The following is a 21,173-nucleotide window of genomic DNA, read 5'->3' as shown; positions in this document are numbered from 1 at the left end:
TCAAGATTTTAACGGAGTTGGACCCTTAACGCTAATTGACTGCGAAGCTATCAAGGGCCTAAAGTACGGCCGAGCGTAATAATAGCTTAAGAGAGAGTAGCCTAAAAAGGCGGACGCGTGCTAGCCAGAATCTCTGGTTCTCTCTGACTAAGACAGTAGAACTTCTCGGTTAAATACGACTCTTCCTCAATTTGCATTCAGACGTGATTCTAAAACTGCGTTCTGGCCGGAAGTTGTAAGTTGAAATTCAGAAGCGGAAAGGAAGTTTAACTCAAAATTTAACTATTAGGTAAATAAATATAATCCTTACACCTCTTTCTGTTTTCGTAATAATTTTTTTCATCCCCAAACTTGTACAATTTTACTTTAACGAAATAACAAGTAGTTCTTTTGTTGCAAATTAAGTAAATTTTGTTTCTTGAAAAGTGTTCAACTGGTTTTGCCAAAAGCTTTCGCTATTACTTATTTTTGGTGACTTTTTCCTCAGAATTCTCAGTTTTGAAATGTTTCATTTCAAACTAATTTCCTGAAGTAGAAGTATGCTCAACATTATATAAAACAGCAAACTTATGTTTGGTGTAGTTTTTAATCAAAATGCAAGAGATTTCGGTAACGAATAGGCATAAGTGCTTATTCATCGCAGCAAATAAATTCTTGAGTTTTAAAGTTAAAAGCTACTCAGGTGTGGTAGAGAAGGTTTTCGATAAGTCTTTCGATCGACTTTAATTGTAGTCTTTCGATTTAAGTCTTTCGATCGACGCAGTCAGAAGCTGTACTTTTGTGCTTTTACGTGAAGCTGGCTTCACCACTATAGCTTTAAGGTTGTGTTGCTTATTGTTTCAGCGTGTTTATCGTAGTTTTCCAGCAGCTGTAAACGTGCATTTGGAACTTTTCTGTGTAATACTGACGAATAAATTGTATTTTTGATTCTTCATCAAGTGTTGCCATCAATCACTACAAATCCACGAACTCGTAGAACGCAACAATATGAAGATTATTTTAGAGGCATATATGGCTATTGAAACATGATGTATGTTCCGTGGAACGGGGCAACTCTTGCACATTCTTCGCCCTTAAGCTCCAATCGTGAATAAGCCTGAGCATTAAACTCTGAAACTAAATAAGTGACGGTCAAAACATCAAAGGCTTAACTGTGCTCCATTAGGCAACGAGAAAGAAACTCAGTACTTTGAGCCATATATAAATGTCCTGATAAATTGTGTTTCATTTTATTAGTGCGAAAGGGAACACACTGCACATTTATTCTTTTTAAGGCTGAAAACATTTGGGAGTCCAGTTAACGGATTTGGAGTCATTCGCAAAAACAAGTTCTAAGATTCTAGCTTATAAAAAAATGGAGAAGAGATCGAATATGTAAATTAAGAGCGAAAGACAATCTAATTTTCCTTCACAATTTCTTTTTACAGCTGAAGCTACTTTCTTTCTACAACTCGTTTTAATCCAACTAAATGATGGGCGGCGCATGCGTACACGAGCGTGAGTGCTATCCGCAGCGTTTAATTGGATTAAGCCGAGTTACATTGCTTCGCGGTGTCGCTAGAAACGAAATGAAGCGTTTTCGCTAATTCACTAATTGTTAAGACGAGATTCTGTGCGAAAACGAATCCTTCTGAAAGGAGTTTTACTCAGCACCTTATTATGTACAATTACATTTCATCGGTTTTGGCATCGTCCCCATGAAAGCATTTCTAGGTACTCAGTATTTTGGGGATTTGTTTCGGTGCTTTAATAAGTGCTGTTAATTAACTATTGTGGTTTCAAAGGTTTTATTGATTACGAATACTCGGGCGATGGAAATAGAAGAAAGTGAAAGCTTTTGTTAATTTTCTAAGGTTTTGGTTTACTTTAAGAACTCAAAGTTTGAAGAATGGATCTTTCTTAAAATGCATGTTAATTATTTCTTGAAAATGGGAAGCAGGAATTAAACGTTTTGAACTCTTCAAAATAATTAAATAATTCTTTTGAATGGAATTGTTTAAGGTGTGAGTGAAAGATTATTCCGAACGTAAAAAATAGAGAAATTTCAGTTTGTATAACAGAGCTCCAATTCTCCTGCATTTCGCAACTCAGTTTGTAGAGTCATTATGATTTTTTGAATCAGGGGACATAAAAAATGTAAAAATGCTCTCGGCGGAATTCGAATCTGGACCTCTCAAATACGCGCCAAATGTGCTACCGTTACACCACGAGGGTATACTGAAGGAAGGGAGAAAATACCTTATATACTCCCGCTATTAAAGGGCAACTGGGTATTAGGGGACCTAGTCGTTAAATCTTGGTGGCTACGAATTATTGTCGACCATCTTTTAGTTTGGTCGTCACTCTAGAGCCATTAGGTTTTATGAATCAGGGGACATGAACAATGTGCAACACACTCGCCGGAGTTCGAACCTGGATCTCTCAAATACGCGCCAAGTATGCTACCGTTACACCGCGAAGGCATGCTGGAAGGACGGAGAAAATAATGCGGTCTAGGCTCTAGCTACTAGAAATTCAGATATTTAAACATTGCTATACTCTTCTTCACAAAAGCCAATTAACATTCAGTTAGTTTGTTTTTTAATCCCAAAAGGGATATTAGTTGCGTTTTTGGCATTTTGCATTGGTTCACTATAAACGGCTTTTCACTTTTCAAATTGTGCACAAAATATTAGAGCTCGGCCTTATATGCGAAAAAATGAAAAAATAAAGCATTTGCATGAATGTGTATGTTTCTCGGCACGTTTCTCGTTCTGTGAAAAAGCAAAGCTACCTAGAAACATCAAATTTTACATAGTTAACATAGTTGTCCTCTCGAGTATGGGCATCTGGAAGCCTAAATTTGGAATTTGTTTGATCATCTACTTCAGATTTTGTAAATATTTTAACGAATTTTTGATTAACAAACTCCATGATTTCAAAGCGAGTAATAGCAACACTGCACGAAAAAAAAAATTATCTCCAGTACGCGAAACTGTTTATCGAAAATTCTAAAAATATGCTCTTTTTAAAATTATCTTGCGATATTGCTGTTGAATTGAATTTTATGATTTAAGTGCGAAGAACATGATATTTAATAAATAAAGGAAACACACAAAACGTTAAAAAACGCCCCTTTGGACATAATATAAAATCGGAAACCTCTCATTTTTTACGTTATTTTAGTATAAATTTTACTTACTGTAAATGTGTGCTGAAGTTAGTACGGCCTTAAATTTTAAGACCACATGTTATCGTATGTTTATCATCCCTGCATAATGGTGAGTGTTTCCATCTGCGAAATATAGCACCACCTGACGCTGGTAACTGTTTACGCATATGTTATCCCGTTGAAAATATCCTTTATGGCAACCGGAAATCTTTGGTTTATTTTTTAATAATATACTTAAACTTGTAAAGATATAAGTTAGTTTTTGGAAGCAGGCAAGATAAAAAATATGCAACGCCTTTGCCGGGAATCGAAACGAGGACCTCTCAATTACGCGCTGAGCGTGCAGACCACTACACCACGAAGGCTGCGCTAAGAAGGCGTGAGAAATACTTTATAAATTTATTATGTGTAAGTGCGAATTTTACTCATTGTCTTACACCAGTGAACGTAGATTCATTATCGTTGACCATACAATCAATGCACGAGCATTCAACATGTTTCTGAAGAATGAAACGCCGTTAGCTTTTCTTCAAATTTTGGGCAATTAAACCAGGTACCATTACGCTCCCAAGTATTTATCACCTACACTAGTGTGCAAAATAATCTAAACAAAAGATTGTTTTAAAAAATATTTTATTTTCTGTGAATCACTCTTTTAGCAACACTGTCTGAAATTTCCCGTTTGTTTTATGTCATTTCATACTTTACTTTTTGTTCAAATATTTTGGTTTAATATCTTTAGTTGAGCGCTTAAATTTTACTAACAGCGTAGCCGTCCAACCGGGATAGTGATTAGCGACGCTAACTACAATACCGAAGGGGTGGGGCTTGAAGGTTAAATGACGTGTTTATATTTTTAGAGACTGAATGAATTTAAAAATCATTTCAATGCTTTAATTTAATTGAAACACGAACGGGTTGTATTTAGGGAAAAATAAAATTAAATATTTTGCTTAATTTTGTTTAACGAAAGTATTTGTTTTATCTTTTTATGAAAAAAAATTATTTTATTTAAATTTTAGCTTTTAAGCTTTGTTGAAGCTAAAGTACGATAAACAAACAAAAAAAAAAAAAATTTCCCGTTTTTTGCATTACATCTAAAAAGGTAGCCTAATTTTTTCCTATTCGAATAAATATTGTTGCCGGTTACTCCAGATAATTATAAACCTATTATTATTGACATAAAATGTTAATGTTGATATGTAATTGCTTTCCTCTGATTCCTAAATAAAATAAAAACATATTTAACAAAGCTTTATTCCATTAGCCGCGGACCTTAAATGAAAAGGCTATTTTCAATTTCAGAAACGAACGCTATATTTCGTTTTTTTTTGAGGGGAGGTATCTATTTCCCTAAATGGAATTCATAAATTCTGAGTAACGCAGACCGAATTTTTTTTTTTTTTTTTTTTTGTCTCTTCAAACACGTTTCAGTCATATAATGTTGAACAATATAACGCTAAGTTATAATATTTCTAATCTGAACTTACAGTCAAACCACCAGATCGACGAATTTTATCTTGGCCAGAGTTTCTGCCTATTGTTGGTTTAAGTATTATGCATAGTATAGGTGACTATACGAGTTGCTCATCTCCATTTACATTTTGAAGGAGAATTCAATGATCTTGAATTATTTGAGTCTAAGGATGTTGTCTAAGGATCTTCTTCTTCTCTCACTAACCTCTCAAAAGGACTGCAGGTTTCAACATATATTAAATACCCCTATGCTGCACTAAAGACACTAAACACTTAGAAAAGCCCATGCCATTTACGAGATTCAAATACGGATCTAAGAAGCTATCTCTCCTACCACCTTGCCAAAAAGGCAGCATACAGTAATAAATAGATTTGATAAGTAGATATTAATAGAGAAACCATGTTGTAAGGATTTTAATAATGAAAAACTAAAGTGTTTTGCTCCGTGAGCTCATGTTTCCTATTCTTGTGTGTAGGAAAATTGTACATTTTTTATTTTAAATATGATTGAATTATGTTGTTCTTATCTTCTGGTTAAAGTTTTTATGCTTTTAGTTAATCTGCATGCAATAGTTATAGAAATATTAACAACTGAAGTTTGTTTAAGTGCCGTTAATTCTAATTTTTTTATCTTAGCTGTCATATTTGTTTACAATTGAAACCTAGAAGAATAGTGAATTAAGTCAGCTTCTGCACCCTCAATGTCTTTTTACCGAGTGGAACATGGGACAAAAACGAAACTTTTAGTTTTGTGCACCGAAACATCTGCCTGCTCGCCGCATTGCTTGTTTTGTGTAAAAACTGTAATTTTAATTATAAAAGTTGTTTTTTTTAATTGTTTTAACTGTATATGGTGTTTTATTTTTTTTTTTCTATATTTTTTAATTTTTAATGAAGATACTTTGAGGTCTTATGCATTCGCGGAGTAAGAATTGAATAAATTGAATGAGAAATCTATCTCTAATGAAATTCGAGTAAATAAATGTAAATGAAACACAGCAGAATTGCGTATAATTTAATGTTCCGTTCAAGGAAGTCATGTTGCGTCCGCATTAGATTTTTTCATTCTGTAAGGATATATGACCCATCTAATGAAGTTATAACTACTGAAAGAGAAAAGCAAAACATATTAATAATAATATTTAATCCTTTACATCTTAATTGCGTTTCATTTTTATCCATTATTCTTACATTAAACAATGACGGAGATAATCCCTTAAACACAATTTGAGATCATAAGTTCTTTCTTGCTTGCGTCGTTGATGTAATTAAAAGCATCAACAATATTAAATACTTTTTTGTTCACTTTATGTTATAAGCGAATTACTCGCATTATATGAGTGTCTGACCTTTAAACTTTAAAGGGTATTAATAATAATCCTTTTTTGGTTAAGTTCAAAATTTTTTGATACTGCTAAATTGTTAAGGAGATATTAAAGTTAATTTGCCATTTTAAATCGTTTAGTTTATTTTGTAGCATACTAATGCATTTTTTAAATGTTTATAAAAATATCTTTGGTCATGTTCATCACACCAGTTATGAAATAACAAATTAACTTCTGCTTATAAATTGCAATCGCTTTGTATATGTTTTTTATAATCGATACATCTATTTCCGTTGTGCGTGTATTTAGGAAAACAAACAGTATCGTAATTTTCTTCGTTATATCTACAAACAGTACTACTATCGCTATATCTACAAACAGTACTTTATCCTCGTTCTTTATATTCTATTATTTCCATGATCGAAACTCTTGGATCTATTGCTTTATATCATTAATTAACACTTTTATTAGATTTTTTTTTCTTTTTACGTTCTCGTACGAAATAAAAAAAAACATTTCAATCACCAAAATTTTCGGGTATCCTATTTAATATTCATTTTGACAATTCCTGAATGCATTTGAACAATATTTTTGCTTGATTTCTCTATGCATGGACAGATTAAAGGAATCCTTTTCTTAAAACGTATTGTAAAAGGAATTCAAAAGAGACTTTTTTCGTGACGTTCATTACGTACGTACGTATGAATCTCACATAACAAAAAATTTTATTCATAAGAAGTTGAAAATTTTTATATGGCAGTGCTGTAAAATCCATTTGCGCATCTTCCTTTTTTATTGCAATTGGCAACACCGAACGTATCTCTCTCAGTATATATGCAGCATGTTAAAATTCATTTGTGCATCTTCCTTTTTTATTGCTATTGCAATTGGCAACACCTAATGTATCTCTCTCTGTATATATGCAGCGTGTATCATTACAGCAGTGACAAACTTTTAGGAGAGATAGAGTATGCGTAGATGATGGGAAATCACATTGGAATGCATGATTGGAAGCGCTTTCCTGGTGCAGTAGTGACGACACAAAAGTCAAGAAAGAAAGGATATCAAAGGACCCCAGACTGTAATGCAGGCGTCATATCTCCAGCGCATTGGAACATGAATGACACACGGTTTCTGCATGATGGTCTGGAGTAGTAATTTAGAACACCTACTTTAATGACGATTGTCTATTTTTGTTCTTATTTCTTGATTTCTGCTGTACTAAGCATAATGAACATGTTCTCTCACTCTGTTCGTGTCCTTCCTTTCTTGTGATTTGTGTCGTCACCACCACGACAGGAAAACGTTTCCGACCATCTATTGCTATGTGATTTCTCATCGTTTAGGTGATGACAGCGTGCTGGCTAGCAATTAATATTGCTTGTTGTGGGGGTGAAGTAAATTTGTCAAATAGTCATTAAATTTAAATTAAACTGAAACAAATGTACCTAGACGATATTACTAGTGAGTCACGGATATTGGCTGCCAAACCATATGATACAAGTACGGAGAGGTACAGTAAAGTTAAAGAGATTATTAAAATAAAATTAAAGTGAGGGGCACGGATGTCAAATCTATAGATCAATGGGGATCTCTAAATTGACAGTCATTGAAGTGAGGAATTCCATTGTTCCGTTTGATGGTAACATTTGTACAAAGCATTAGGTTTATTGATAATATTATTGATAAGAGTGAAAATTCACTTCGAGACTCAAACCGCGAATTTTCTGATTGCTGGTTGGATGTGATAAACATTCATACCGCAACAGCACGTACAGGAGAATGCGTTAGTTTCTTACATATTCCTCCAACTTAAAAGGCAAATTGAAGGTAAACATAAAATCAGTCGTTTAATTCCAGGTGCAATGAATTACTATACTGCACATTTATAGTTTGAGAGTAACAATTAGGTTGTTTACTGTAAGTTAATACGCAATCTATGGAATGTACGTTAATGCATACCTTACCTAAGAAAAGAAACGAAACATTTCTATATTGTTTACGGTTTTTGTATTGATTTATATAGTTGTTTGCTATTTTTAATATAATTGTTTCCTTTCCTCGTGCAATGTTGCACGCGTCTTATTTGAAGAAAAAGCTATGGCTGAAAAATTAAAAATACAGGAGCACCCGCATTTAATAAATAGATATCTCATAATTGTACGCTTTTGCTTTTCGAGAAAATACCACACTATGCTCTTACTGATTAAAAAGGTTATAAAAGCCAGAAAATGAACGCCTCAGATCAGCTGTTTTATGAGCTTTGTTTAGAAAAATGTTATTGCGTACTGTAGCGAATTCGCGGGGAGATTGGATTAGCTTTCCCTACGTCTCTCTGTTTTGAAATAAGTTCTGTTGAACGTTATAGTAGTTTAAAAGATAACTACTGTGAGATATTGTACGATTATGTCGGAAGAAATTTAAGCATTTTGTTTTATTTGTTCTGATAATAATACATTTCTATTCACTTTTCATCGGACTAGTGCATTCAATTTATTACCAACCCGTACGCAAGCAACAATATTTCCCGTTCTATTGGGCCGACTGACGAACTTGCATTTTTTAAATCTCGAAAGCGTGACTCCGGATATATATTATAATTATATACAGAGTGTATCAATACACTGGTGACAAACTTTCAGGAGAGATAGTACCTCTAGACGATGGAAAATCACACTGGTGTGCAAAACTTAAGCAACAATATAATTTTTAATCAGATAGCCATGAAATTGTAGAAAATGGGTTCTTGCGTTCAGTACAATGAACACACAATTCAGTAGAAAGGTCATGCGTATGCAAATGTCAAAAAAAAAAAAAAAAAGTCACAGAGTACGCAAAACGCGTACGGTCGGCGCGCTCAACTCGTGATTACCATAAAAGGAAGGATGGAGATGCAATTAAAAAAATTCACTGCAAATGCAAGGAGTTCTTTCGTGAAATATGGCTAGAAGAAATGATCTGGATGACTTCACACGTGGAAGAATGATAGAAAATCTGGAACAGGGGCGGAGTGTGACCAGTATAGCTGAAGAGTTCGGAATTAACAAAGAGGCGTTTCGCGCGTTTAGAAAGCCTTCCATACCATAGGTACAGCTGTTAGAAAGGTTGGTGGTGGCCTTCCCAGGAAACGAACTGCAGCAAATAACCGATATATTGTCCTGCAGGCGAAAAGAGCCCGAAACCAATCACCAAACTCCATAGTTCAACAACTGTGTACAGTAACGTGGCGACAAGTGTCGCGATTTACTGAGTGCAGACACCTTTACAAAGGTGGCTTATTTGCCTGCAGTCCTGAACGCTGCATCCCTTTGAAATTTGGCCATAGGCATCACCGTTTACAGTGGTGCAAGGAGGGCAAAATCTGGGTATCTCATCAATGGATTCGTATCCTCTTTATGGATGAAAATCGCTTTAGTGGCACAAGCGATTCTCAACACAAATTGATTTGGAGAGAGGTCGGAACACGGTTTAATCTCAGTAACATTACGGAAAGAGACCGTTACGGTGTCCTGAAGATCTCGTCTGGAGAGGCATTATGTTGAACGGGCGGACGGAGCTCCACGTTTTCGACAGAAGTTCTGTAACCGGAGATCGCTATCGTCAGGAGGTGATCCTTCCCCATGTGCATCTGTTCCGAGCTGCCATTGGAGCAGACTTCGTTTTTATGGATGACAATGCACGGCCACACCGGACTCTTGCTGTTCAGAAGCTACTGAAAAGTGAAGATATCACTCGAATGCATTGACCAGCGTGGTCCCTTGATTTAAACCCCCATAGAACACTTGTGGAATAGAATGCTTTGGGGGAGACGCTTGTGACACGATTACATCCTCCAGGGAACATCCAACAACTGAAACAGATGCTGATTGAGGAATGGGCACTCTTACCTCAAGATCTGTTGGAAAATCTGATGCTGAGTATGGAGAGACCGTTCGAAGCAACCATTGCAGTAAGGGGAGGGCATATCCCATACTAAGGAACACCTGCTTGTTGTTCTTCCTCTTGTACAGACAATCATGTGTAACGATACTATGAGTTCAATAAGGTTTGTTTTTGTTTGATTTCATACTGTATGCATTGTATTCATTTTTAGAGCAATTATGCTTTTGTCATCGTTTAAATACAAAATGTTACCTCTTAATTCTGAATTTCATGTCTCTCAGATGATTTCTAATGGAGTTATGCCAAAACGAACACCTGTTGCTTAAGTTTTGCACACCAGTGTATAATCGCTCGTCGACTAGACTTCCGCGTCAACAATAGAGGACGAAGTTTTCGCCAAAAAAGTGATATTCAGCGATAAAGCAACATTCCACTTATCCGAGAAACTTGGTTGAAATAGTGAAAACACCTTCGTGAACTTGTGGTTATTTTCATATATCTTTCATGTGCGTACGTAAAATACGTTTGAAAATATAGCCTTTTGAAAACGAATGAATCATTTGTGCTAAACCTGTATTTATTAATATCTGTTTTTTTATTAAACTTACTGGATTTCTTCTACAGTTTGAAATTTAGGTTAAATCTAAATTAAATTCGAGATATTTTCTAATTTCGTTTTAAAATTTGAATTTTTTAGTAGCTTATATATATTTTTCGAAAAAAATTTCGAATTATAACCTAAATAATTCTTGCCATCATCTTAAAGTATACCAGCAAAAAATTAGAAATTTTTTTCAAAATTTCCGAAGATATAACTAAATTAACAAATTTAAGCGTTTTGAAATTTTGCATATTTATTATAATTGATTATAAAGCCATATATGATTCATACAGATACAATAACATGCCGAACAAATATTAACTTAGAAGCTAAACAATCAAAACTAGTCCTGTGAAAAATTTGAAAATATAACGCTGATTTTTTGTTATTTGGCTTCTAAGTTAATGATTCATACATTTTGTTAAAGTTATTTGACAGAATAAACGATGCACCTTTTATTGAGCTCCTACACAGTGAAAGGCAAAGAAAAATTGGTTACCGTTATACTTCCCGCTTTCTTAGCGTCCTTCGCGGTGTAGTGGTTCTGCACGCTGGGCCGGTATTCCAGAGGTCCGTCGTTTGATTCCAGGCGAAGGCGTTTGCTATTTTTCATCTTGTCTGCTTTCAAAAAAATTCATAATGTCTCTACAGTGGCGCCCGAACTAAAAGGATTGTGGATGATGATTGTCCACACCCAGGATTTGGCGACTGGGTCCCCTAAAACCTTAGTCGCCCTTTAAAAACGGGGAGTATATAAGGTACTTCTCCCGCTTTCCTAGCGTCCTTCGTGGTGTAGTGGTTCTGCACGCTGGGCCGGTATTCCAGAGGTCCGTGGTTCGATTCCCGGCGTTTGCTATTTTTCATCTTGTCTGCTTTCAAAAAATTTCCTAATGTCTCTACACCGTAATTTAAGAATTTTTCCAGGTGAATAATTATTCTTGTCGTAAGCTGAAGATATTGCACAAATTTTAAATTCTCGGTAAGGCGTAGTTACGAAATATGGAAAAAATAACTATGTCACGTAACAAAATGTCCGATTTCTTCTGGTCCAAATACCTATGTTAGAATAATGCTTTATATAAATCTGATATATATCCTAAGTTGCGGTTTCGAGACGTTAAAAACGTAAGTTAAATTATGTCAATCGGCCCAGTAGAACGAGAGCTATAGAGCTGTTCTTGTGTATGTGTTTGTGTGTGAGGTGTACGAAAGTTTGGAAGGCGGTGGTGTGTAATCATCGATAGAGTAGCAGGTCTTGCCTCGATCCCGCACACGTACTCTCGTTGGTGGTGAAGAGGGCCTGAGGATTCTCTCGAAGGATGATGAGCCGCACGGGGGAAGGAGTCTCCTTCAAACACTTCACAGCCTCGGCAAGAGTCGCCTCCCGGAAAGAGATGTCATTCACCTAGAGAGAAAAACACAGAAATACAACCATAAGTTGAGGGTTATAATTTATTCGGCACACATTTCCTTTACGTCCCCTTAAAATCAATCTTACCTATACGTACAAAAATGTTATTAAAAAATCATAATTATATTGAATGTGCGGCCACCAGGCAGAATAAAGGTAACCTCTTTGGGGGCTGCCCTGAAACATCTTGCAACAGCCAAGGCCCAGGATCTTTGAATGACGTCCACCTTCATTTTCTACCTGATCATCTGCCCCCCTATGTACTCCCGAGCTCCAATAACATACATAATAATAGCTAATATAACATTTTGGTAAATCTTCTCAAGGTTAGTAGTTTTCACACCCAGGACCCAAGTTTTCATACCCGTCTATCATATGGTTCCGCTGGGACAAGGCGGTTTGGGTCTCTCTTGACCAGTTCACCCAGGACGTCTGCAGAAAATGTTCTTTTTTAATTTAAGGGAATTGAATCAGTTCTACGTTGAATTTATCTAAAGTGCTTACTAATGTTCAGTTTATTATCCACGATGACGCCTAAGTATCTCAAATCGGCCACGAAGCGAATTCTTTTGCCTCCAAACATTAATTGTGGAGTTTGCGTATTTTTTACTTCCTTGGAAAAGAAAAAAGCATTAGTCTTATCAAAACTAAATCCTAACATTTCTTGAATTTGTTGCCAATTTTCTAGAAACACTACAAATTTCATCATATGGCTTTTCGATTTTTTCTAAAGAATCATGTCTTATTAGAACAACGATATCATCAGTTTAAGGCAATAATTTTTTAGTTATGAGGAATATAATTTTGCAATAGCTTGTCCATAAAAATATTCCAGAACAAAGGAGTGCTGCTGGTGATCTGTGGGCATTCCCGATATATATTACAAATAACCTCCTCGTTTGTATCATTGAAACAATTAAACATAATTTTTCTATCAGTAAAATAGTTTGTAAGCAAGTAAAATAGGTTTCTAGGAGTTTTCAATCTGTTGAGTAATGAAATCCAGTTGACCGAATCAAATGCTGCCGGAATGTTTAATGATATTAAAACCACGTGTTGATCTTTCCTATATGTTCTAATAAAATTAATAACATCAAACAACGCATCATCCGTGCTCTTTCCAAAGGTGAAACCGTATTGATTTTCGTTGAAAGAACAATTTTTAACAATATGATGTGTCAACCTATTGGTAATCAACTTATCTAAAACCTTGCCAAAGAAGTTTAACTGTGTAACGGGTCTTTGCTTGTTAACAATTTTGGGAATCAATATTACTTTACCCAATTTCCATCTCCTTGGAGAAACAGCACAATTCAAACACAGATTATATAAATTTACAAAAAACAACGGATTCACATTAAACAACCTTTTGACTGTAAGAGCGTGTACATTATCCGGACCAGCCGAAGCAGTAGATTTTGGTTGGCGCCCTTTCAAATATGTAAAGTGAAAAGCAGCATTTTCGGCATATGTGACTTTTTTAGTATCTGAAAAGGTAAAAATGGTGTTCAAGCAGAGTAAGAAATTATTCATTGTGCATGGAGAAGACGCATTGACAGAGATCCAGTTCCAAAACTGGCTTGCAAAATTTCAATCCTACAATTTTGATCTTGAAGATGCATCACGTTTTCTGGAAGGCCAGTTGAAGTTTATGAAGACTTTGTAGAATTCCTCACTTTGTAAATGCTAAGTTACAGTTCAAGGTGAAGAATTTTAAGAGCTGATAAGCGAATAATCGCTTGAGTTCGTGTGACAAGAAACAACAAGATGGAACGGTAAATTATTCAGATAAGATTATTATTCCCTTTATGATTCAGATAAGATTTAACAGAACTCCGTCTTGGAGTGTACAATAAAAGCCGACACTTCGGCTCGAACTTAAGAGGCTAAGAAGTAAACTAAAACTAATCTAAACTAAAAGAGATATAGCCAAAGCTATCAAGATTCTAACCGAATTGGTTCTTTAACGCTAATTGACTGCGAAGCTATCAAGGGGGGCCGAGCGTAATAACAGCTTTGAGAAAGAGTAGCCAAAAAGGCGGACGCGCGCTAATCAGAATCTCTGATTCACTCCAACTCAGCAAGTAGAACTACGCGGTTAAATACCGCTCTTCCTCATTATGCATTCAGACGTGATTCTAAAACTACGTTCTGGCCGGAAGTAGTAAGTTGAAGTTAAGAATTTGACAGGAAAGACGTTTAACTAAAAATTTAACTGTTAATAAAATTAACACTGTTCTTACTATCTAATTATTAAAAACAATGTTAAAGCTGTGGGTTTTCGACATTTAAAACTACGAAAGGTAATATTGTCCGCAACAAAGGAAAAGACGCCAGAGTTTGGTTTCAAGGTGGAAAATTTGTTCCAAGTACGTGTCCAAGCAAAAATTGAATGTTTAGAATGTTGCATAGGTACGGTTTTTAATGTTAAAAGAAAATCCACTAAGTCAAAGGACAGTAGCAAAATCATTGAAATGCTCGTGTCAACTGTAAACAAAGTGATGAATGCTGATTTGAATCTTAAAAAGGTGAAAATCCATAATGTGCATCGTCTTTCTCCACGACATATCACCAAATGCGCTGCAGAAGTCTTTAACAGAAACATTTAACCGGACGAAACGGGAAAAATGTGTCACAATAGATAAATCTTCGGTGCATTTAAACGATTGCAATAAAAAGAGATCCATTTATTGTCATCAAAGTGGGAAAAATATTTAAAATATGGTTCAAAGAATCTAAAGAAGGGGAATCTAATCAAAGCGATTTACGATTGTTGCTTATTTTTCCTATGACGGCAAATTAAAAATAAAGAGAGTAGAGAAAATGTGAAGATCAACTCCATATATTATCAGGAATATATTTTACACGCAATTTTTTAATATGAAATACATTTTTTTACCCATGATGCCATCAATCAACAGAACTGCCTCAAAACGAAATCCACAAGTCCAAGTCCACAGTTAATTTTATGGAAAAAATGGAATAATCATCGCTCTGTATCCCCGAGCTCCAATAACATACATAATAATAGGTAATATCACCATTTTGGTTCTTCCCAAGGTCAGTAGTTTTCATATCCAGGACGTCTGCAGAAAATTTTCTTTTTTAATTTAAGGGAATTGAAATCTACGTTGAATTTATCTAAAGTGCTTACCAAAGTTCAGTAGTTTATTATCCACGATGACAAGGCCATATCCCTTCATTCATATCCCTACTAAATCTGCTAATCTAGATTGAAAAGGAAGTAATAGGAAAGTGCTAACTTAAAATGAACTATTAGTTAAAGATAAATAGATAAACCTCACAACAATTCCCCAGAAAATAGCGATTAAACATTAATACATAAAAAGTACAGTAGAATACAATACATACAATATTAGCAGAAAAACATCTTTGAGTAAATTTAGAATAATAAAGGTGCAGATACGACAAACAATACTAGGATTTAGGATTTAGGAACGGGGAAGACGGGCATCACGCCTTTACCATTTGGTTAATTGGTTTAACGCCGTCTTCCCACTACGTGATCCCAACCGTTTATTGATATTACAAACAATACTAGCTTAGCTCTAAAAAGCACTTTTCACATCCATTACATCGTAAATGTTACATAAACTGTATCACTATCACAATCTAAATGGGCTCGGCGGACTCTATTGCATAAATAAGGCATTGTTTTAAATCTTACTCTCTTTTATTAGAGTGTAAATAAAGCTTGCTAAATCCTGTCGACGGCAGAAGCGCATTTCTCAATTCGTGTCGCGCAGTCCTATATGAAAATACCCAGAACTTACTCAGAATACCCAAATCCCTTCCCCCTTTTTAATTTAATACACACCTTGCAAAAGCATTCGAGCTAAAATATTTAAAAACAGTATATCTTTAGAATTTCCGATAGACATTTAGATTTTGCACTGGAGATAAAAAAAAAATGATTTATTCCATACAATGTTGCCACTGCTGGTTTTGAAGTCGTTGAGTTTTTTAATAAAAAATCGCTAAACGTTTGCGAAATAGGAAATAGATAATAAAACAAATTCCGATTTCAAATTCGGACTTCCAGATGTCAATATTCGAGTGGAGGACTACGTTATTCAAAATTGGATGGCTCTAGGTACAGTTGTTTTTTGACAGTGGGAGGAAAATACATATATTCATGCAGATTATTAATTATTTAATTTCTTTAAATATAATACAGGACGATAATATTTAATGGCAACAATCTGAAAAGTGAAACGAACATTTTAAACCGACGCAAAATACCGTTTCGAGACTTAATAAGCCTTAAGGTCTAATGTTGTTCTTAATTAATTGGCTGTTTGGGAAAACCAACAAACAAATATTCTTTATTTACTAAAAAACAAATTTTTCTGCAAACGATATAAGGAAATGATATACAGAATTTTGCTAGTTGTCAGTGAAAGTCGTAATAATTCCCTAAAAAACGCTCTACAAGCAATGTGTGTTTTAGACGAATCATTCCCAATACATTTTTGTTCACAGTAGAAGTTCCGTTAAATGTTAACACACTTACTTATTTTAAGTCTTAACAGGTAACAGTCTCGCTAAAATACGTTACTTATTTTTTGATGGTTTTGTTTAATATCCGACCCGAAGTTTCAACCCGATTTTTGTTTTCAAATATGCACTGTTTGCTAATCTAATTATTGCAGCCGTCTATGTTTCCGCAATTACGCCACAGTGTCTATCTCTTATATTTTTTATATTATAAATATTGCGTATATTGAACCGCTTTAGAAGACATAAGATATTTTACACTGTTCTGATTCTGAGCGAAATTAATTAATTTTTAGATATTTTGTTATTTAAGGATTAGCTTATGGATGCTAATAAATTATTTTAGCTTAAAATGCAGAAAGTGCTAACTAATGAGAACTGAACACTTGTGTATATAAAAAACAGTAATTCCAATTGTTAAATGCGAGCCTAAGAATTATGTTGTAATGATAATAATTATAAAGAATAAAGATAAAAAAGACTTACAGCTAATATGACGTCACCTTTTCGAAGTCTTCCATCTGAGTAAGCAACGCCATCTCGATGAACTTCTGTGACACATATCTGCTCCTGAAACGAGAAGAAAGCATTTATTTTGATACAGTTGTAGAGACATTAGGAATTTTTTAAAATCAGAAGATGTGAAAAATGAGCAATGACTACGCCGGGACTTGAACCAAGGGCCTCTCGAATACACGCCGAGCGTGCAGACTACTACACCACGAAAGTACGCTAAGAAGGCAAAGAAATACTTATATACTCCCCCTTTTAAAGCGTGAGTGGGGTTTAGGGGACCCAGTCGCCAAATCCTGGTGGTGAAGAATCATCATTTACCACCTTTTAGTTGTTCGGGCGCCACTGTAGAGCTATTAGGTTATTTTGAAGCAGGAGAGGGGAAAATTGAGTAATGCCCTCTCCGGGACTCGAACCACGGACCTCTCGAATATGCGTCGGGCGTGCTGACCACTACACCACGAAGACATGCTAAGAAGGCGGGAGAAATATCTTACATACATCCGCTTTTTAAAGGGCGACTGTGGACCCAATCGCCAAATCCCGGTGGTGGAGAATCATCATTTACCACCTTCTCAATTCGGGCGCCTATGTAGAGACATTAGGTATTTTTTGGAAAGACGAGAAGTGAAAAATGAGCAAGGCCTTGGCCGGGACTCGACACGGGCCTCTCGCGCCGAGCGTGCAGACCACTACACCACGAAAGCACGGTAAGAAGGTGGAGAAATATCTCCTACAGTTTAGAACTGAAGCACAGTTTTAAAGAGAAATAAGATTTTACTGACATCTAGAATGTTGCCTACTTTTTAACCGGTTATCTTACGTTTCGTTATTTTAGCAGAATATGTATAATCCACATGACCTGGTTAAGTGCTGCCATTCCCAACAAGTAAGATTTTTAATTTGTCTTTCATATAACGTTAGTAGTAATTTTCCAGAATGTTGCCATTCGACGAAGTAAAAATGTTTGATTTACGGTTCAATTAAGAAAGTAATTCATTAACGAACTGAGCGATTTAAACGCAATAAATATACTTCTTAGAAATGTGTACCTTTACTAAACTTTATCTCTAATCGCTGTAATGTTAAATAAAATCACTGTATAACATGCACCAATTGATAACTTTTTTAATATTTGGAATGCTATTGCAGTTCATAAAAGATATTTCTATTTCGGCACATAATTGTTTGGATGTGTTTATATATATGAGCCTTTTAAAGTGTCCTATATATAAGAGACAATAATGGAGCGGCATATCTAACAAAGTAACGAAATAAATCTAAACGCCCCATCGAAATTTTTATGTGTGTGGCCCAGTAGTATTTCTATCTAAATCAACATTCAATCTATTGTAAAAGAGAATTTGTTATAATATCAAAACAAATTATTCTAATTTAGAACCAGTTTGGTATCTCATCCGCAGCATTCATGCTGCATCACACAACCCCCCCCCAAAAAAAAAACTTCTAAATTTCAGACTGTTGCCACTTAGAGTTCTCTAAATCATTGTGTTTCTACCGATTTGCGTGTTGCCATTCAGAGGCAGAGAAAAGTGTCTTTTCAAACCGGAACAATAGAAATATATGTAAAGAAAAGATCAAATACTGGATCAAGGATTGATATAACATATAAATGTGCATCTTTTATTTTGGTTGCCATCGGCCGCAACAAAAGTATATAAATGTATGTACATACATACACATATATTTATATACTTTTGGTGCGCGTAACAGAGGGGATATATATATATATTCCCTCTGTTACTCGGCTGAGTGACCTCAGTTTCTTTATTCTTATAGGTTTGTAAATTGTGCATTTTCTGCTTTAAAAGTGATTGAATTATGTTGTTCTTAACTTCTGGTTAAGGTTTATATGCAATTTGTTAACTTGTATGTTATAGTTGTAGAATTATCAACAATTTAAAAGTTTTTTAAGTGCGGCAAAGCCTAAGTTTTATTACCATGGCAGCCATGTTTGTTTACATTTGAAACTTAGCAGAATAGTGGACTTGTTGCTGATCTAAAGAAATTAAGCTTCGCAACGACAAAGTAACGTCTTCTTTTATTATTGCGAATTAAATTATGCTTAATTCATTCTGGAATTATCATTGAATTTATTAGCTTGTTTTTGCGTAGAAATTGTAATTTTAATTGTAAAAATAGTTTTTTTAATTGTTTGAAATGTACTTGGCGTTTTATGTTTTTCTATAGCTTTCAAATTTTAATGAAAATATTTTGAATTTTTATGTATTTTTGCCTTGCCGCGAAGGGAGAACTGAAGTAATTAGTAGCGCATGTGCATTAGGTAAGAGACGCTGAATCGTCTGCTAAAAACTGTTTCTTTTTTATTTGTATAATTTCTTTTACACATCGTTTAAATTTATTATAGTATTTGAATAAAACGTGTGGTAATTCTTCATGATAAGATGATATAATTTTTGTGCACTCTGAAATATAAAATCGATGAGATATAATGCTGTTAAGTGAACCTAGCGTCGAAGTGTCGCTATGGTAAATAAATATAGTGAACTTTAAAGAGTTCATTTATTCTGTTGTGATTTATGCGCTATCCACGAAGTTTAATTCAAAATTCGTTAACTGTTAATTCGATATGTTTAAATGAAATGCAGAAAATTTGAGCATAATTTAATAATCTGTACAAGGACGTCATGTGGTGTACACATCAGATTTTTTATTATTGCAGCCATATATTTTTACATTTAAAACTTAGCAGAATAGTGGATTTGTTGCCAATCTACAGAAACTAAGCTCTGCAACAACAGCGTCAACAATAATTTATTTTTAATAACTTTTATTACAAAACAAGTAAACGTCTTCTTTTGGTATTACGAATTAAATTATGCTTAATTCATTCTGGAATTATGATTTAAGTTATTAAATTATATCATATATTGACTTTGCATAGCGTCCACAGTAAATTAAGTGAGTTTCTACGTTTCCAGTGTATTCAGTTGCCCAGTGAGACCAATAATAAACTTTCAGTTTTGTGCGCCAAAAAAAATCTGCTTTCTTGACCCGCTGGCGGAATTGCTTGTTTTTGAATAGAAAATGTAATTTTAATTATGCATTTTTGAAAATTTAATTGTACTTGTTTTGTAATTTTAATTTTTAATTTACATAATTTTAATTGTTTTTAATGTATTTGTTGTTTTACGTTTTTCTATATCTTTCAATTTTTAATATAGATATTTTGAGTAGTTATGTGTTTTAGCTTTGTCGCAATGTGAGAACTGAATTAATTAAACGAGAAATATGTCTCTAATGAAACTCGAGGAAATACGTTTAAACGAAAGGCAGGAAATATGCGTATAATTTAATATTCCGTACAAAGATGTCATGTTGTATATGCATCAGATTTTTGTTAACTAAAATAGTGCAGAATAAAAATTAACAGTCGTTAAAAATTAACAGTCGTTAAAAATGGTTGTTAAATTGTACCGTATTTAATAAACCCGTATTTAATTGATAATTAATGGTGATAATGTTCTACGAGCTGACGTAGTATTAATTATGCAGCAGTTCTACAGAAAAACAAGATTTTTATTGTTGTGGTATTCTTTCTGCATTGTTGTGGTATTCTTTCTGCATTGTTGTGGTATTCTTTCTGCATTGTTGTGGTATGAGTGCAGCGTTTTTGGATGCGTGCTTGTATATTTTTTTTTTAAGAACAGATTTAAAATATCAAAAAGCGTTTAATTTCATACATACGAAAAAGAAAATATGAACTAAACGAGCAATACAGTACATGACATTTTATTTAATTACAGAAAATGCGCATCTTAATGTGCATTACACAAATATTGCATTACGAGTCAGCTTCATAATGCTACCTCGATGTAAAGAAGCCGGTACCTTTACGCAAGTAGGCTGCTAATTGTAAAAATACAAATTTTAATAAAGGCATACATATAAAAGTTCTCAGATTTTTATGTAGAACATATTCATGTTTTCGTTCTTTTAAAGACGCAATGGGTGGAATACTATGTTTATGCTTTTTCTGAAAAAACATATTCCTATCTAGTTATCAAAAAACTATTTGGATGTCATAGTTTTTCTATATCTAAAGCTACGATAGGTAATGTTGTCAAAAAAAAAAAAAAAAAAAAAAGGAAAATAATGACAAATTTTGGCTTTAAGTGAAAACATTGTTCCAAACATATATCCAAAGGAAAACCGGAATGTTTCCAATATTGTAAGAGCAAAGCCGTGCCAAGATATTTTTTCACCTCAGGCAAAAAGGTAAATACGCGCTCCTGTATATATATATATATATAT

General features: G+C 34.3%; 1 protein-coding gene across 2 annotated transcripts in view; it reads right to left on the bottom strand.

Moving 5' to 3' along the window:
* The window catches only part of LOC118182447 (multiple PDZ domain protein-like), a 244,881-nt gene that overhangs the window by 51,493 nt on the left and 172,215 nt on the right, over positions 1–21,173 (bottom strand). For both annotated transcript variants that reach the window (XM_035351789.2, XM_035351790.2), the window contains exons 4-5: positions 16,851–16,934; positions 11,714–11,840 (exon numbers count right to left, since the gene is read on the bottom strand). In XM_035351789.2, the coding sequence (XP_035207680.1) occupies positions 11,714–11,840; positions 16,851–16,934 (211 nt within the window). The remainder of the gene's footprint in view (positions 1–11,713; positions 11,841–16,850; positions 16,935–21,173) is intronic.

Source organism: Stegodyphus dumicola, chromosome 6, assembly GCF_044657685.1.
Source record: "Stegodyphus dumicola isolate Sdum_Otavi_A_Nest chromosome 6, ASM4465768v1".
Lineage (NCBI taxonomy): Eukaryota > Metazoa > Arthropoda > Arachnida > Araneae > Eresidae > Stegodyphus > Stegodyphus dumicola.
Note: the sequence above shows the minus strand (reverse complement) of the source record. Positions and strands in the feature narration are given on the sequence as shown.